General features: G+C 43.5%; 1 protein-coding gene and 1 pseudogene across 1 annotated transcript in view; one reads left to right on the forward strand and one right to left on the reverse strand.

The window, feature by feature from the left end:
* The window catches only part of USP4 (ubiquitin specific peptidase 4), a 72345-nt gene that overhangs the window by 21226 nt on the left and 32915 nt on the right, over positions 1-18204 (forward strand). Inside the window, exons 6-9 of the mRNA XM_060240071.1 lie at positions 1340-1401; positions 3817-3954; positions 5512-5629; positions 17831-18004. Coding sequence (XP_060096054.1) covers positions 1340-1401; positions 3817-3954; positions 5512-5629; positions 17831-18004 — 492 coding nt within the window. The remainder of the gene's footprint in view (positions 1-1339; positions 1402-3816; positions 3955-5511; positions 5630-17830; positions 18005-18204) is intronic.
* Positions 7039-8089, reverse strand: LOC132572713 (actin, cytoplasmic 1-like; annotated as a pseudogene).

The raw sequence follows: 18204 nt of genomic DNA on the forward strand, positions 1-18204 counted from the left end.
ACTTTCTCCATGGTATGGTAAAGGAATAGGTAATCTCTTGGCTTTGGTCTAACATTGGAGAAGTTCTAAGTGCAGGGAGTGTTCTGTGTTTTGAAAGTGGCCTGCGGCACAGATGATGGAGGAAAGTAGAGGAATGTTTTTTTTCCTTTTATGAATCACATAGAGGCTTAGAAAGTAGGAGCTTTTCTCTGCTTTTCAAAGTTCTCCATTGGTGTAAAAGCCTGAGTATTTTCCAGGCATGACAGATAGATGAGGACCCAGACTTCAGCCTACTGACAACCAGGAAGAGTGAGAGCTTTTATATATGCACAGGCCTCAGTTGGTTTTTGAGGAGTTTTGCTCTCTTTGGGACAGTGAAGGAGGAAGCAGGTATTTTTCTGGATGCTTGGCATATGGAGAAATCTCCCTCTTTCTTGTGCCTTGCCTCTTGGTGCTTTTTATTATCCCTGCAGAGGTTAGGCCAGGGGTCCCCAACATGATGCCTCTGGATGCCATGGTGGCTGCCAAGTTTTTTTTTCGAAAGTGGGAGGTGCTAGGTGGGATATATGCCCAACAGGGCTTCTGATTGGCTGTGCAGATTAAAAGGTGTCTTGTTAAACAGAGCTTCTGCTTAAAATGTTAAACAGTTAACTATTACAGTTAAATATATCCTCTTTCTGGCCATTTTTAGCTGGATTCACCTCCTACAGGAGTCATTTTGTAATTGTGCCCACTGCCCTATAGCAGAATTCCAAAGGTGCCCACAGGCTAAAAAAAGGTGGGAACCCCTGGGTTAGGTACTTCGCTGATAGGTACAGGGAGGCCATATAACTCATCCATTATTAGGAAAGAGACATTGGTTATATATTGATCACCACCATTATAATTACAAAACTTTTTGAGACCTGAATTGGTTTCTAGAAAATTGAGCTATGTTCAGACCAATCACAGTCCTTACGTGAATGTTACTGGACTTACAGCCCAACAGCACATTCATAGAGGCTCTGTGAGAACCATCACCTGAATGTGGAGGCTATTCACACCACTTCTGTCACTTGTGTGATCGTGGTTGCCTGAAAAGGGCCTGCTGCAATCACAAACATTCAGTAATAAGATGAAAACCCTCACTGTTGAGGCACTGGTTCCTAAATGGTGCCTCCTTGTGAGTGCTGCTGGGCCATGAGCCTAATGGGTTTCCACACTTCTCTGGGGCCATACATGGGAATTGCGTGTCGTCTGAACCAAGTGCCAGAATTTCTTTACTTTTCAACATACATTTGCTTGTAGTTTTTAAAAGATACCAAATAAAGCATGGTTCTTGTAGTATTGCTTTCTTTTGACTTTATTATTTCTTTTCTAGGTAGTGTTAATAGAAGTAAAGAATGAAGATGGTACATGGCCCAGGCAGTCATCTCTGGCAAAGTAAGCATTCACTCCTTCATACTTTCTACCTCAGTTCATTTCAGAACCTGTTTTCCAAACCAGAGTCTGTAGATTGAGCTGATGATCTCTGAATTAAGCTCCTTTGTTTTTCCAGCTCTTGGAACTGACACTGCTACAAAGACATCCAATTAGTGATACAGAGCTTTTTAAGCAGCTAACAGTTTACATGAAAAGCATGTGCTTTTCAGGTACATTTGATTTTCCTGCCCCTGTACTGCTAAATTAATAAGTCTCCTGTTGATACCAGTGGAATAAACTTTTACCCTGAAGATGTAGAGAAACACTCAGTTAATGCACTTATTAGAATAAAGATCTACCATTCTAAGTATTATTCTGTTCTTAATTAAAGCCTTTGCAGTTGGTAATAGATGTGTATGAAGTGCAAAAGGAAGCCATATATGTTTAGGTTTCCGATTCTTTTCTTTTTTTTGTAATTAACATTTTATTGGAGTTTTCCAATACAAAAAACAAACAAGATTACAAAGGAACAAGGATGTAAATAACATTGTAAATAACATTGCAGTTTCAGATTCTTTTTGAAACCTGAGATATCCATGTTGTCCATTCATTGCTCTGGATTTAGGTATTCTCAAATGGGGCAATGCTTCAATTCACTTTGTTAGAATACATGAAAACCTTGGGGAAAAGAACATGAAAAGCTATAAAGGCACACTTTTGCTGTTTTGTATCCTATTTAACTTGACTCCATTGTTCTTTGGACTTGACTTCCTTTTTCATTTTCATAACTTCTAAGAAAGAAGCACAAATCTGCAAAGCAGTTGAGAAGCACTTGAAAAATCAGTTTGTGGATATTATAGAGCTTGTCAGCTCCTGAGAAAAGGGTGAATACTGTTGGAATTAGTCCAACTGTATTTACAAATCAGTAGATCAAGATGGGTAGCCATGTTGGTCTGAAGCAATAAAATAATGTTAGAGTTCAGTAGACAAACAATGTTTAATTTGAGTTGTGAGCTTGCACACGATAGCTCACACCTTGAGTTAAACTTTGTTGTTCTTAAAGATGCTACTGTACTCTAACTTTATTCTATTACAAATCAGTAATACATCATGCTAATGAACACCTATTTATGGTTAATTTCTAAAAAATGCATGTGATCCAATAGATTAATCTCCCCCCCCCCCCCCCCCCGGAAACTTCTACATTGCTTTTTGTTCTTTTGGGAGAAGATTTATGTTTGCTACCCTGTAAGCCAGTTGTTCCCAATATTTTTCAGCCTGCAAGCACCTTTGGAATTCTGATGTGGGGTGGTGGATAAAATCACAAAATGTCAGGGAGTGAGGTTGCACGTAACTTTGGTAGTAGGTCTTCCAACATTTTAGGCAGAAGCTTTATTTAACGGGATGCCTTTTAAAATTAGCATACTGTTTTTAACTATTTTCTTGCATACAAACAAAGTAAATATACATATTAAGCCAGTGAAGAAATCCACATCTGGCAGTTCCTTTCTTAATTTGGTAAGTGTTAATTTATGCAAGAGGAAAAGCAAAAAGGTTCTTCTCTTGGTTATCCTTCCCTTCTCTCATGAGCCCAGCCATTTTAAACTTGCACTATTGCTTGTAGCAGGTACAATTGGTGCTGAAGGGCTGTTGAAAGCTCCTTGCGCATTTGTACAATAAAGATTCTGGCCAGATCTTCTTGATAAGAACATAAATGATTTTTGAAAGGTGAACAAAATGTAATGTAATTATGTTGTTCAACCTGTATTATAAAAATACATTAAAACTGGGAAGATCTGATTATATCAGTAGATACTCCATTTAGGTACCTTAATCATTTTAACCATGCAGCCAAATTGTGCTTAGTCAGAATCAAGTCCCACTGTTATTTTTAGAATATCACTCTGCAGAGGTAAAGTACTATGTATAAAGCCACTGTCTGTGTTACATCATGAACGTCCAAAAACTTCAGGCCCCACCCATTTTCTAAAAACATTTGATGTATACCATATTAGGAATCCCTGCTGTAAGCTATGCAAACAAAGATTAAAAGAACTGTCCTGCATCAACTAAGATCAGTACTTTTCTAGTCTAGTACTACCTACCCTGGCTGCTTTTGGATCAGATCCAAATCCTCTAACATGGGTATTTTCTAGCAGTGATTAAACAAACTCTTAGAATGCACAGATAACTTTGGGGCATCATACCACTAAAAGTAGGAAATTTGGATATCAGATGAGTAACACTAAGAATGTAGTACTAATATTTCTTTAGAAGCAGCCAAGTTTGAGTATCTGGTACCGCAGGAACTACTTTGGTATTGCAGTTTTGGAAAACTATGAATATTTAAAAGGTTAAAATGAGTTGTTGTGCCAATAGTTACATTGCCAGGATCAAGAGAATTAGTGGTATTATGTGCTTTTACTTTTCTCATAGATCTAGCACTGCAACTAGAAGTCTAACTACCTCTTCAAAATCACCAGCAAGCTCTTGCTCCTCAGTTGCCTCTTCAACCATTACGAATGGTGATAGCAATAACTCTTATGGGTTGAACTGTTCCAGCCTTGGCAAAGGGTAAGAACAAGAATGTTTTTACTGTCTTTTATGTAACTTCTTTCTCTAAATACCTTTATACATTCTCTGCTTTATTAAATAGGGTCCTGCCTTGGAAGATAACATGCCTCTGTTCTCCAGCTCATTTTCCAAAATGCACACAGCAGAGTAGCTCACATTCCATGAAATCAGTAGCATTTTTTAGCCATTTGCTTTGTATATCATGTTGCCATCTGACTTCTTCCATGATAGGCTGTTTGTCATTGAGTATCTGATGGAAGTACACTGTGTAAATGTAGCCTACCAAGGCCAGTATTGATGGCAGAAATGTGAAAAAGCTGTATAAAATACCAGTACTTTTGCCTTGTACAAGGTTCAGATACTAGGCATGTTATTACTGATTAAGAGCACTTTAAAAACGCCATCAGAGTTTGTAATTTTTTACTGTAATTGATTTTTTATATATGTATTTTTTACTCTTGTACATTGCCCCGAGCCTGGCGCTAGCCGGGATAGGGTGATTCATTAAATGTAATTAATAATAATAATACTTTAAACTGTATCCCTCAGCTTTGCGTATAAATAAGACATCCTTTGAGTTGTAATAAAGATGAATAATAGTTTGTATGCAATAATGACCACAAAACTTACATAGGAGATTTGTACTGTGTGCTCTCATCACAAGGCTTCCCAACTCTTTAAGAAGAGAGAGGGTCAGAAAGGTTCTTGCACTTCCATCATTTCACATAGTGCGCAAAACAGAAATATTTGAGAGTATGTTTTAATAAAGGGATTAGAATTTAGTATAATGGAACTGCTCAGAAAGCTGCTTAATAGGTTCGTAGTCTGTTTCAATCCTTATAGTATGTACCATCTTGCTTTTACTACATTCATCTTCCAGTCAGAGGCATATTAATTTAAAGAAGAAAAATCACCCAAAAGTCTCAGGGATATAAAAAGTGTGTGTGTGTGTGTGTTTTTACCAGCTTCTGCAATTAAGTCATGGGAGGAGCTGTAGTGAGGGAGTTCTTCATTCTAGGCACTACAATATAGAAGGCATTAAATCACTAGTTAACAATAGTTGAACTGAAAATCAAAAGGGAAAAGAATCAGTAGAGAAAACACTTTAGGCTACGATAGTTGCTCATATCTAGGAACAAGAAAGTTAAATGAGATATCATGGCCTAGTTCCCTGTCCCTGAATATGATGAGGTGGTATACTTTTTTCTCAACTTTACCACTTCTGGCTAAAGAGGGAGACTTATATGATCCTTCCTCTGGACCTACCATTTTTCCTCATGTGTACAGGGAATTGTTTGTACAACAGTGCATTCAATCATGTGACATCCCCCCCCCTCCATTTTCTCTCTGAAGCAGTATAGTCAGAATTCAAAGTACACTTTCTCATGTGCTTCTTGTGAGAACTAAGTGAGTGGCATATTTAGACATATATATATAGAAATAGGCATGTTGCTTGTTATCTAGAAAGTTTGCTGCAAGTCCTGAACTTGCTTTTTCCATATATTTGTGAATTTTTGATAGTTGTAATTCTACTCCTGTGTATCTTTTCTCTTTCAGAGGCTCTAGCTTTTCTTGCAACTCTTTCAACAACCGGGAGAGCCCTCCTCACACGCAGCCTGGTCTTTGTGGGCTCAGTAACCTGGGAAATACATGTTTCATGAACTCTGCGTTACAGGTAGCTAGAAGATATTTTGAATGGTATACTAACTGATCCTTATGTTTTACCTACGTGTTGTGACTCCAATTGCTAGGTTTCATTACTGCTTGAAACGCTACATAAACATAGGCGTGAAATAAACCCAGTATATATTATTTCTCCCTTCTTTCACCAATACCGACATGCAGCCCTAAATTAACTAGCAATGGAATTATGTATATGGAAGTTCTTCATGGTCGTTATGCATCACAGATACAGGATCTCAAGCACACTTGCAGAACCTATCTTGGAACCTATTAAAGCTATAAAACTTTGAGTGCAAGCTTATCCACACTCAGTGGCTGCTCACTGCGCATGGATGGGGCTGTGCATACCCATCAGTTCTCCCTTAGCAATCACAGCAGTGGCCTCTGAAGCAGTGACCCCCAACCTTTGGCACCAGGGACCGGCCCCGGAGTCAGCCTGCCCACTGCGGCCCTAGGGCTGGCAGCGTGGGGGCACTGAATTTGACCTGCCCCTGCCCCCTAGGCCCCAGGGAGGGGCAGTGAAGCACCTCCTAGGCTCTTTAAAGACTGCCCCCCCTGTCAATCAGCTGATCGGTGGGAAAAACTGTCGGAGTCCAGCCCCAACAATATAATGGTGTGAAGAAGAAAGGTAGACAGGAGACAGATTTAAAGATTGCAAAGCATGCTCGAGTACAGCTGCACAGGGAATGAATGATCCCTCAGCCTCTCCAGCACCTCCTTTTATTTCCTCATACACGTCATACCCCTTAACCAATAAGGCATCAAGTACAATCTGCTCAACAACAAGGAGCACATGCATTCTGTACTTCTAGTTACATAGTAGCCAATTATACCAACTGCCAAACCTTACACATAACTTCCCACATCTCCTCCCTTTATATTTATTTTTTGTTGACAAACTTTGACAATTATATATATTCAAAAATAAAGACTTCTGGAAAGGCGGCCTATGGCCAACCCATCTACTGTATTCTTCTGTGGGAAAGGCCTGATACTGTAATTAAAAGACTCGCTTACGAGCCACCAAGGCCACGGAAGGAGGTTTAAATCCACAAGACTAAAAAACATAAAACAATGAAAAAATATGTTGAATAAAACAACATCATACTATTAATATGAACAAACCTAACACTAAAATTGTACAATATTACTGCAACCATCCCACATCTGGGAGCCATTTCTACAGTACAGACCACCAACTGTCAACAGGTAGGGAGTCTGTACCAAAAGGAGCATTATGAGTAGATTCTTCCATATGATGGATGGTTGTTGTTATCTTCCCAGTAACCTAAGTCTGCTCTAAATCCAAATCTAAATCCTTCAATAAGATTCACGATGTAGGAAGTCCACGCCATGGCCGAATACAACAAGCTGGGACCCACAAAGGTCCTTTTTCTTGGTTTAGAAGCATTTGCGGTGGACAATGGAAGGTCCAGATTCATCGTACTCTTGCCTGCTGATCCACGTCTGCTGGAAGGTGGACAGGGAGGTGAGGATGGAGCCTCCGATCCAGACAGATTATTTGCGCTCTGGGGGGGGCAATGATCTTGATTTTCATTGTACTGGGTGCCAGGGCTGTGATTTCCTTCTGCATTCTGTCAGTAATACCAGGGTACATTGTGGTACCACCGGATAGGACAGTGTTGATATACAGGTCCTTACGGATGTCGACGTCACACTTCATGATTGAATTGAAGGTGGTTTCATGGATACCGCAGGATTCCATTCCTAAGAAAGATGGCTGGAAGAGAGCTTCCGGGCACCTGAACCTCTTGTTTCCGATGGTGATCACCTGGCTGTCGGGAAGCTCGTAACTCTTCTCCAGGGACGAACTGGACGTGGCGGTGGTGGTGAAACTGTAGCCTCTCTCGGTCAAGATCTTCATGAGGTAGTCGGTCAAGTCGCAGCCAGCCAGGTCCAGACAGAAGATGGTGTGGGGCAAGGCGTAACCTTCATAGATGGGCACAGTATGGGTGACACCATCCCCAGAGTCCATCACAATACCAGTGGTACGGCCAGAGGCGTAGAGGGACAGTACGGCTTGGATGGCGACGTACATGGCTAGGGTGTTGAAGGTCTCATACATGATCTGTGTCATTTTTTCTCTGTTGGCTTTGGGGTTCAGGGGAGCTTCTGTTAGCAGCACAGGGTGTTCTTCAGGGGCAACTCTCAGCTCATTGTAGAAGGTGTGGTGCCAGATCTTCTCCATGTCATCCCAGTTGGTGACAATGCCGTGTTCAATCGGGTACTTCAGAGTCAGGATACCTCTTTTGCTCTGTGCCTCATCACCGACATAGCTGTCCTTCTGGCCCATTCCGACCATCACACCCTGATGCCTGGGGCGACCCACGATGGAGGGGAACACAGCACGGGGAGCGTCATCCCCAGCAAAACCAGCTTTGCACATTCCAGAGCCATTGTCAATGACAAGTGCGGCAATATCATCATCCATGGCGATAGTAATGTCCCCTTCTTCCAGGACTGCGGTGGAAACAGCTGCCGCAAAGGCGGCCGAGCGGTCCGGCTGTATGACGGGGGCTAAGGGAAACCCAGGGTCCTCAGTGTCCGTATCATGATCATCAGGTGGTTTGCGAGACGCAAAATGCCGCTCATCCGTTTTTAAAGATGGGGCATAAGGTGGCGCGGAGGCGGGCGGCAAAAGTTGCGGCAGCGAAGCCATAGGTGACGGGTGTGCCTCCATTTGCTGATTAAACAAAATATTGTTCGGTGTAAGCCCTTTCAAACATGCTCGGACCTTGGACCATGTAAACAGAACTCTGGCCGTCACCCGAGGGTGATCTTGGAAATGGCCACCAATTTTCACCCAGTCCTTCAACTTAAGGGTTCCTCTTTCAGGGACCCATGGACATACATCATCAATAGCTTTTACTAAATCTTCAACCTCCTTGTTTGTAACAGAGTGTCCTTCTTTAGTGAGTAAAAAGAGGAGGTCTCGAGAAAAGGCTTGTTGTTCAACGGACAGTGAGGAACCCATAGTTGCTGATGTGTTCTATCTTGACCAGTCACACTCACCCGGGATCCGAAGATGTGTGGCGCGCCTGAAACCCTTGCCGGGCGTGGGTGGTGGACGAACAGTCTAAAAGATTGCTCTCTTGGAAGCCTCAGAGAGGGCACCACTTGTCGGAGTCCAGCCCCAACAATATAATGGTGTGAAGAAGAAAGGTAGACAGGAGACAGATTTAAAGATTGCAAAGCATGCTCGAGTACAGCTGCACAGGGAATGAATGACCCCCCGGCCTCTCCAGCACCTCCTTTTATTTCCTCATACACGTCATACCCCTTAACCAATAAGGCATCAAGTACAATCTGCTCAACAATAAGGAGCACATGCATTCTGTACTTCTAGTTACATAGTATCCAATTATACCAACTGCCAAACCTTACACATAACTTCCCACAAAAAACCACACTGAGCTCCTATGCCCCTCCGGTGCGCTCACAATCAGCACTAGGGGCAGCAGCAACGAGCGGCCTGCTGAAAAAGCGACTTGGCTCTTGCTTCCACCCCACTTCCTCCTTGGGGATGGGGAGGAAGTGAGGAGGAGACAAGGGCGGTGCTTTTTCAGTGTCTCATTCGCTGCTGCTGCCCCCAGCGCTGATCATGAGCACACCAGAAAGGCATAGGAGCCCAGCCTTCGGCGCAGTTTTTCCCACCAATCAGCTGATAGGCAGGGGGGTGGGGGTTGGCCTTTAAAGAGCCCGGGAAGGCAGTGCTTCACCGCCCTTTCCCAGGCCTTAAAATTGTGAATTACGGAGTGGGTAGGAGGCACCATGCAGTGTTGCAAGGCCTGGGGCAGCCTGGTTGCTAACAGTCTGTGGACCGGTACCAGTCCACAACCTGGGGACCCCTGCCCTAAAGAGACCTTCAGATTGTCACTTTTCTTCAGAGTATCTCTTTAAGTGCTGTGAAAGAATGTATAAATTTTTTTTTACTTAGGTGTGGGCTGCATGCTTATGGTGCAGTGTACAACATTTAAGAATTGTTCTGCCTGCAGAAGGGAACATATGAACATATGAAGCTGCCTTATACTGAAGCAGACCCTTGGTCCATCAAAGTCAGTATTGTCTTCTCAGACTGGCAGCGGCTCTCCAGGGTCTCAAGCTGAGGTTTTTCACACCTATTTGCCTGGACCCTTTTTTGGAGATGCTGGGGATTGAACCTGGGACCTTCTGCTTCCCAAGCAGATGCTCTACCACTGAGCCACCGTCCCTCCACTTGCCAGCATTGCCTTAAATTTTCAAAACAAGCTAGATGTAATAATAACAGACTAAACACTCTGTTGTGGTAGGAGGCTCTTACCTCAGATCAAATGGCTGCATCTTTGTCCATTGTTCTGATATTGCCATTGTTCTGATTCTATAGTATTGGTATTGAGTGATCCAAAGCTATTTAATGACTCCGAGTCTGATTAGCAAAAACAGAGTCATGCAAAGAAGTCTGCTGAACATAAGCAGAAATGAAAGGATGCTAAATGTTCTGCTTCAGTTAAGTTACCAAGTGAGCATAAAAATTTAAATAACAAATTGAAAATATGGGGAACAGCTTAAACCCACTGACATTTTAGTGGGACCAAAAGCCCTGGGAAGGGAGACAGTTGGCAGAGAAGTCAAGAAGTCAAGACACTGGTAGTGTCTCTTTCATGAGGGCAGATTGAGGATATGTCTCTACTAGGGGTATGCGTTCAGCTAAATCCGAGCCAGATGTTCTTTCAGCTGGATATATATTTGGCCATTTTTTGGCTACCCAAAGTATCCACTCCCCAGAAATCCAGAAAATACTCAGGATTTTTCTGGGCTACTGGATAGTCGAAGTTAAAGGGCATTTAAAGGACTTGCAGTCACTTTAAATGCCTTCCAGGTGAACTCATCCAAGATCACACTCCCCGAGCCATTACTGGCCTACTCCCGGAACATTCTTGGTCTGATTGCCATTCTCATTCCTGCTTCTACAAGCATGATGGTCCACGTCTCTCTCCACCTCGTGGTCATTGACCACACTGATGCTTCTTGGGTTCGCTCCACTCTCCACCTTGTCCATGTGGCCTTTTGGATCCTGGCCAGCCCATGCATCAACCCTTGGGTTCATCCTTGTGGCCAAAAGGGATCCACCACCAGTCCTCTACCAAGGGCCCTGATGATAGCAGTACACAGCACCCTGGTCCAGGTGACCTGTGATTTTATTCCCCACCCCCCCATGTTGAATTCGACATCCCTGACACTGATGTTGAAGATATTGCAGATCTACTCATTGAGACTCAAGCACATCAACAATCTACCCTCTCTCCCTCAAAAGGTGCCAAGGAATTTTTGGACCTCCTGCAAAGTATGGCAATGTCTCTAGGCATACAACTTGCTACAGCTAGCCCTGTAGCGACTGATATTGTCCATGACATACTGCAGTCCAACCTTCCAACCATGTCAGTCCTACCCATGCCACCAGTCCACATTGCTACACTGAAGGAAATGTGGTACAAGCCAGCCTCCACTCTGCCAGTAGCCAAATGCTATAAAGCTATGTATAAAGTCCAGGTGGGAAATGCCAGATTTCTACAGTCTCATCCTGAGCCAAATTCAGTCATTGTACATTCATCTTCAAACTCAGCATCTTGTCCCACTAGACTGTGAGAGAAGAAAAATTGATCTTGAAGCAAAAAAAGGTCTATTCTCACATCTTTGACCTCTAGGATCCAAATATATTTATCCTACCTAACAGCATACAATTTCAGTATCTCTATGAAACTGTCAGCCTTGATCCATCACCTTGTCAGTGACTGGATATTTTACAAGTTAAGCATGGTAGATCATCTAATGTCAAAGTACTGAAGTCATGTTATAAGGATCACAGGGCAGGCTGATGCAATGCCTGGAAGTCACTGAAGTCACAATGAGTCAGCATATTCACCGATAGGTGGGCTGAACTATAAAAGGAGCTGAATGCCAGAGTCTTTTCCTCTCTGTATTATTGGTAGTCTGGCGAAGCAGTTTGAAGCTCTGAATTGTGAATATTGTATATATACTACACTTCTGTGTGAATATCTGTAAATACACTAATAGTTTCCGAAGAACTGGTGTGGAGTCTCTTCTTGTCAGAGTGCCTATTCTTATCAGCCTATTAGGACAGCTCTCTGCTAACACTATCCGTCACACCTTCCTCCTGAAGTTCAGTCTGAGGCTGTATCCTTGACTCAGGAGGCTTATATGTCTTTCAAGCAACAAATCACCACCATGAGAGACAAAGTTACCTGCTTCTCCCGCACCTTGGCAACAGCCATCATTCTCCATTTTCATGCAAGATTGCATTCTACATCTCTCCAACCTGATGCCAAGTTGAAGACTGAACACCTTCCATTTGATAGTGAGGGCTTGTGTCATTCAACCATGGACAACATATTGAAATTTGTCAACAATGGCCATAAAAGTGCCAGAAACTTGGGTGTTATTCCATCTGCACCTCATCAGCATACCAAACCTAAGCCCTGGAAGTCATCAATACCACCAACATTCTCTGGCTCCCTTGGCACCTTGGAAGGGTCACCAGACTTCCACAAAATAGACCTACCTACCAAGAACAAAGACAGCTGTCGCAAAAAAAAGTCCACCCAACAGTCAACAGTTGTTTTGACTTCTCAGTGCGTCACATGAAAGCCATACAATCTATCATCACCCCACCCATAGATACCAAGGTACTCCCATATATCAACACCTGGGAAAGCATCACCACCAACACCCTGAGTTCACACCACCATCTGGGTGGGGTATGCCATAGAATTCAATTTACCACTTCAAACTCCACACTTCATCATCATGCCTCTGTCTCCTCTGTTCCTGGAAGAGGTACAGGACCTTCTCTCCAAGGGTGCCATTGAACCTGTACTTCACACGCAACATCGTCAGGGGTACTGTTCCAGATACTTCATTGACCCCCAAGAGAGATAGTGACAAACATCCCATCATGGACCTTTGAGGCTCAGCAAACATGCTAGAAAAACAAAGTTCTGGATGGTGATGCTACAGTCCGTTCTCCCACTAATTCTGCCTGAAGCTTTGTGGGCATCCATCAGTCTGGATGCCTTCTTTCACGTCACATATTGATCTCAACATCGTTATTACCTCCATTTTGCCATTGGACACCGCCACTACCAGTACAGGGTACTTCACTTTGGAATCTCCACTGCACCTCAAGTTTTCACAAAGTGCATGGCAGTAGCAGCAGCTGCTCTTTGCATTCAGGGTGTACTCATTTTTTCATATATAGATGACTGGCTCCTTATGACTCACTGCCCTCATCTACTGCAACACAACATTGTTCTGACACTCCAGCTCCTCAATTCTCTCAGACTCTGCATAAATCAGAAGAAATCCTCTCATCATGCATCTCAGACAATCCAGTTCATAGGTGGCTACAGTTCAGTACTGGGCTTACCTTCGGATGAACAGAGTATTGACAATACAAGCCCTGGAACTGCATTTCCTTTCATCTCCTGTTCAGCGGGCTGTAATGATCCATTGTCTTCTGGGCCTTAAGGCTTCAACAACCCTTGTTGTACCTCTGGCAGAGCTACACATGAGACCCTTACAACTGTGATTCATCCAGCTTTGCAACCCCATGACCATCCCACAGTCCAAAATTTTGAACATTCCTCATCGGACCCTCCTGCCCCTCCGATGGTGGGCATCAATGGACGACCTCTTACCAAGAATGCCCTTTTGACAATGGGATCTGGATGTTGTAATATACACAGATATCTTGCTTTGGGGATGGGGAGGCCATTGCAGGGATCTTCATGTACAAAGCCAGTGATCCTCGCTAGAACCACATTCCCACATTAATGCCCTAGAACTTATGGCTGTCTGTAAAGCTCTAATCTCTTGCTCAATCATAAGGGGTAAAATTGTACAGTTTGCCACTGACAATGTGGTAACTATGCTCTATATAAACAAGCAAAGGGGGATGGCTTCTGTGACTCTATGCAGGTCAGCTGTAGACCTGTGGAACTGGTATATTCTCTACCAAGTTTTCCTGACAGCAGTCCATGTACCCAGGATGTAGAATGTGCAAGCTGACACTCTTGAGTGGAGTATGTTCTACAGAATACGAGTGGGCACTCAACCAAACTTATCTTGTGCTGGTTTTTCAGTTCAGCCATTCAGACCTGGATGCCTTTTCTATATGTTCCAGCCATTTCCACTAATTCTTCATGTGCTGCTGAAAATCCAGACTGACCATATGTCTATATCCTTATAATACCATGGTGGCCCAGACAGCCCTGATTTCCTCTTCTGCTACATCTTTCCAGGTGTCGATATCGCCGTCGGTCACAGGCTCCAGATCTCCTTTCTCAGCAAGCTGGCAAGGTCCTTCATAATGACCCCAGTTTCTTCAAACTGATGGTTTGGAGAATTTTACCTCTACAAGTCACCAAAATACTATTGAATGCTAGGAAACTGTCCACCAGACCCTCCTACAGTTTGAAGTGGAACTGTTTCACTTCATATGCTTCATCCAAGGGTCTCCAACTTGAAACTGCTCTATTAACTGAAGTTTTAACTTACCTTACTGTTTTGCAGCAATCCAGCCTTGGCTTCTCCATTAAAGTCCATCTTTCTGTGATTTTGGCTTTTCACAATGCCATTGATGGTGCAACCCTATTCTCCCACCCTACTACTAAGGCAGGGGTGGCCAACAGTAGCTCTCCAGATGATTTTTGCCTACAACTCCCATCAGCCCCAGCCAGCATGGCCAATGGCTGGGGATGATGGGAGTTGTAGGCAAAAAACATCTGGAGAGCTACCATTGGCACCCCTGCACTAAGGCATTCATGAAAGGTCTTCTAAATCTCTACTCACCACTTAAACAGTTGGCTCCGAGTTGGAGTCTCTCTTTAAGGTTTGTCGCAACTGATGGCCAAGCCATTTGAGCCCATGGCTGCATCTTCTTTACACCTTTTGACATGGAAGATTGCCCTATTGGTGGTGCTTACATCTGTCTGCTGGATTAGCAAGCTCTGTGCATTCCAGATAGACCCTCCTTATATGATCTTCCATGCTGACAAAGTGATCCTGAGGCCTGATCCCTCCTTCCTGCCCAAGGTGGTTTCACCGTTTCATTTTTCCAACCAGTGATACTACTGTCTTTCCTTCCCTCAGCAGACTGATGATGGCCACCATGCCTTGCACACATTAGTTGTCTGCCGGGCACTATACTTTTATTTATCCCATACACATCACTTCTGGCAAGACTCCTACTTGTTTGGAGGAGTTACAGAGGCTACAGCCCAGCCTGTTAGCGAATCACATTCTTGTGATCAAGAGATGAGGCGGGATGTTCCACTTATCAGCCTTGAGGGAACAACTATGCTTGAGATTGAGAGGAGAATTTTGCTGGAGCATAATATCAAGACCATAGTGTTTACATTGTTTCTGAAACAAGGCAAACTAAAATTTTGATCATCAAACTAAGCAAAATTTTCTTCAGTCTACAGAAGATTAGAAAAAGTTTATCTGTAGAACAGACAGATTATGTACATAAACAGAAAAAGTTCAGCAGTCTTCACATTCAGATATACATTGTTTTCTTGCGTCTCCAGCTGCTGTTTCAGGAATATCATCCTCGGATGGAGAGGAAGATTTGTCTTGTGATTCAGAATCATGTAACAAACTTCTGATTCCTCATCTCTGGTTTCTGAACAAAAGCCTCCCTTAACATCACCATCTTTCTCCAGAACACACAGACAGGCCTCATGGTTAATAGAGGCATTCAAGTTAACAAAGCAGTAGATAAATACATTTCATCCTATTGCAGACAGTTTTAAAATATTAACAGGAGCACTGCTGGAGCAGTGACACTCAGGCATCTTGCTTGGCTGAGATCAGTGCCTTTGACCAATGAAGCCAAGCATGTATTCAGGATTCCCATTTTGAAGGGGGAAGGATATTCAGTGATAAAACTGGTGAAAGAGTTCAGAAGCTTCACAGCAGAATTATTGATGGGTTTCTCTCAGATTCATACATGGTCCTTACAAGCAGTGAGAAGTGAGCAGTGACTCATGAAAGCTCATACCCTGCCACAAATTGTGTTAGTCTTTAAGGTGGTACTGGACTCTTGTTCTACTGAAGCAGTGACCATGGAACAAGTTTAAGTGAGGATGTATGTCCACTTTCTTGATGGAAAGATCTTCAAGTAGGAATTGTATAGCTCATCTGTAAAGAGGATCTGTAAAGAGTTCACAGCCTACCAAGGCTACGCCACTGTCTGAACAGGATCTTTGACTCAGGACTGGTGGGCAGACCTTGATCCCCAGTTCTCAGAAAACCATAATCAGGCTATGTTATGGCCATAACATTTGCAAAATAAGCTGTTGTAAGTGTTTTCAGAATTACAAGACCATGGCTGTAAGAAGATGATGAGGAAGTAGAAGATATTAGATTTATATCCCATCCTTCACTTCGGGTCTCAGAGCAGCTCACAATCTCCTTTATCTTCCTCCCCCACAACAGACATCCTGTGAGGTACGTGGGGCTGAGAGAGCTCTCACAAGCAGCTACCCTTTCAAGGACAACTCTTGCAAGAGCTATGGCTGACGCAAGGCCATTCCAGCAACTGCAGGTGGAGCAATGGGGAATCAAACCCAGTTCTCCCAGATAAGAGCCCACACACTTAACCACTACACCAGACTTGCTCCACACATGCAAGATTGAAGATACTGTTGCAAATTTGGTTTCACTAAGTGCGTTTTCACACTGACCTTACTCGGGAGCGACGTCCCTCTTCACCACGCAGCATTTGCGCGGATTTCGCACTAATTGCTCCACAGAACCCGGAAGAGCCGCAAAGTCCCGCGGCTTTTGCGTCGCAAATGTGGCCAGTTTACATTTGCGACGCAAAAGCAGCGGGACTTTGCGGCTCTTCTGGGTTCTGCGGAGCAATTAGTGCGAAATCTGCGCAGATACTGCGTGGTGAAGAGGGACGTCGCTCCCGAGTAAGGTCAGTGCGAAAACGCTCTAAGTGTTATGCTCACAAATTCAAAAACTGTTGACTGTTTTGTATGCACCAAGGTTAGTGCAAAACTCTCTTATTTGGTGGGTTGATCAAAACAATTTTAAGAGGCACCAGAATCATCAGGACATCATCTCAAGTCACATTGACAATAGATATGTCATTTTGGGGATATGGCACACACTGCTAGAGACATTTGATTATCCATTCTTGGACTCACAGAGGCTGCAGTGCACATCAGTATGTTGGAGCTGCTTACTACACTCAAGGTAATTCAGGCTTCTTATTCCATCATTAGGGGGAAGTCAGTTCAGTTCAGTGACAAGTAATATCTCATTGGTATATTGCATCATCCTGACATGGATGGCCCAGGCTAGCCTGACATCGTCAGATTTCACAAGCTAAGCAGGGTCAGCTCTGGCTAATACCTGGATGAGAGGCCACCAGGGAATACCAGAATTACTACAAAGAGGCAGGCAGTGGCAAACAAACCACCTCTGAATGTTTCTGGCTTTGAAAGCCCTACCAGGTCACCATAAATAGACTGCAACTTGATTGGGAGGGGGGGGGGGCAAGAGGGAAGAAGTCATTCACCTTGTGCATCCTAGCATGCGATCTGTGTGATGTACAGACCCACAAAGAAGAAAAATTACAGGTTGATTACCTGTAACAGTGTTCTTCAAGTAGTCTTATGTGCATATAATGCATCCAGCTTCCCCTGCAACAGGTGTATGTAATGTGCCTAACCTGAACAAAAAGCACAGCTCTGTTGTCTCTGCAGATGAGCTGTTGTTGTGGGTGGGGAAGCTCACAATCAAAGTTTTGTAAGTTCCAGGGTAGGTGCTGTGTGTGCACTTGAAATTCTACATGTGTGACTGCATAGACCAGGGGTGGCCAATGGTAGCTCTCCAGATGTTGTTTTGCCTACAACTCCCATCCGCCTCAGCCAGCATGGCCAATGGCTGGAGCTGATGGGAGTTGTAGGCAAAACAACATCTGGAGAGCTACCATTGGCCATCCCTGGCATAGACCACTTGAAGAACAGCAATTACAGGTAAGCCACCTGTTGGGGGGCTTCTTTTTGCTTTAGTCTCATTCTCGTTTTGCTTTAGGATGAAAAAGGAGGGTGGCGTAACTTCTTACATAGGTTTTTTTTTCCTCTGGATGTTATTCTAGTGTTTGAGTAACGCCCCTCCACTGACTGATTATTTCCTGGAAGATAAATATGAAGCTGAAATAAATCAGGACAATCCTCTTGGAATGAGGGGAGAAATTGCAGAAGCTTATGCAGAGCTCATCAAACAGATGTGGTCTGGCAGGCACTCTCATGTGGCTCCCCGCATGTTTAAAGTAAGTGGATATTCTGTAAGCACTGCATTCACATTATGCTGCAGTGCTTACTATGTGAAGTTTTCATACTTACACCTTAGGGGAATCAGTTTCCAAATCTCAAAAAAGCTTTTGGCAATGAGGTTTTTCAGGTTAAACCTAAAAGAATTTGAAGCCTTAAAAAGGGCCCCTAGTTTTATAATGCCCTAGTCCAGGGGTGG

Source organism: Heteronotia binoei, chromosome 5 (genome assembly GCF_032191835.1).
Source record: "Heteronotia binoei isolate CCM8104 ecotype False Entrance Well chromosome 5, APGP_CSIRO_Hbin_v1, whole genome shotgun sequence".
In the NCBI taxonomy this organism is placed as follows: domain Eukaryota; kingdom Metazoa; phylum Chordata; class Lepidosauria; order Squamata; family Gekkonidae; genus Heteronotia; species Heteronotia binoei.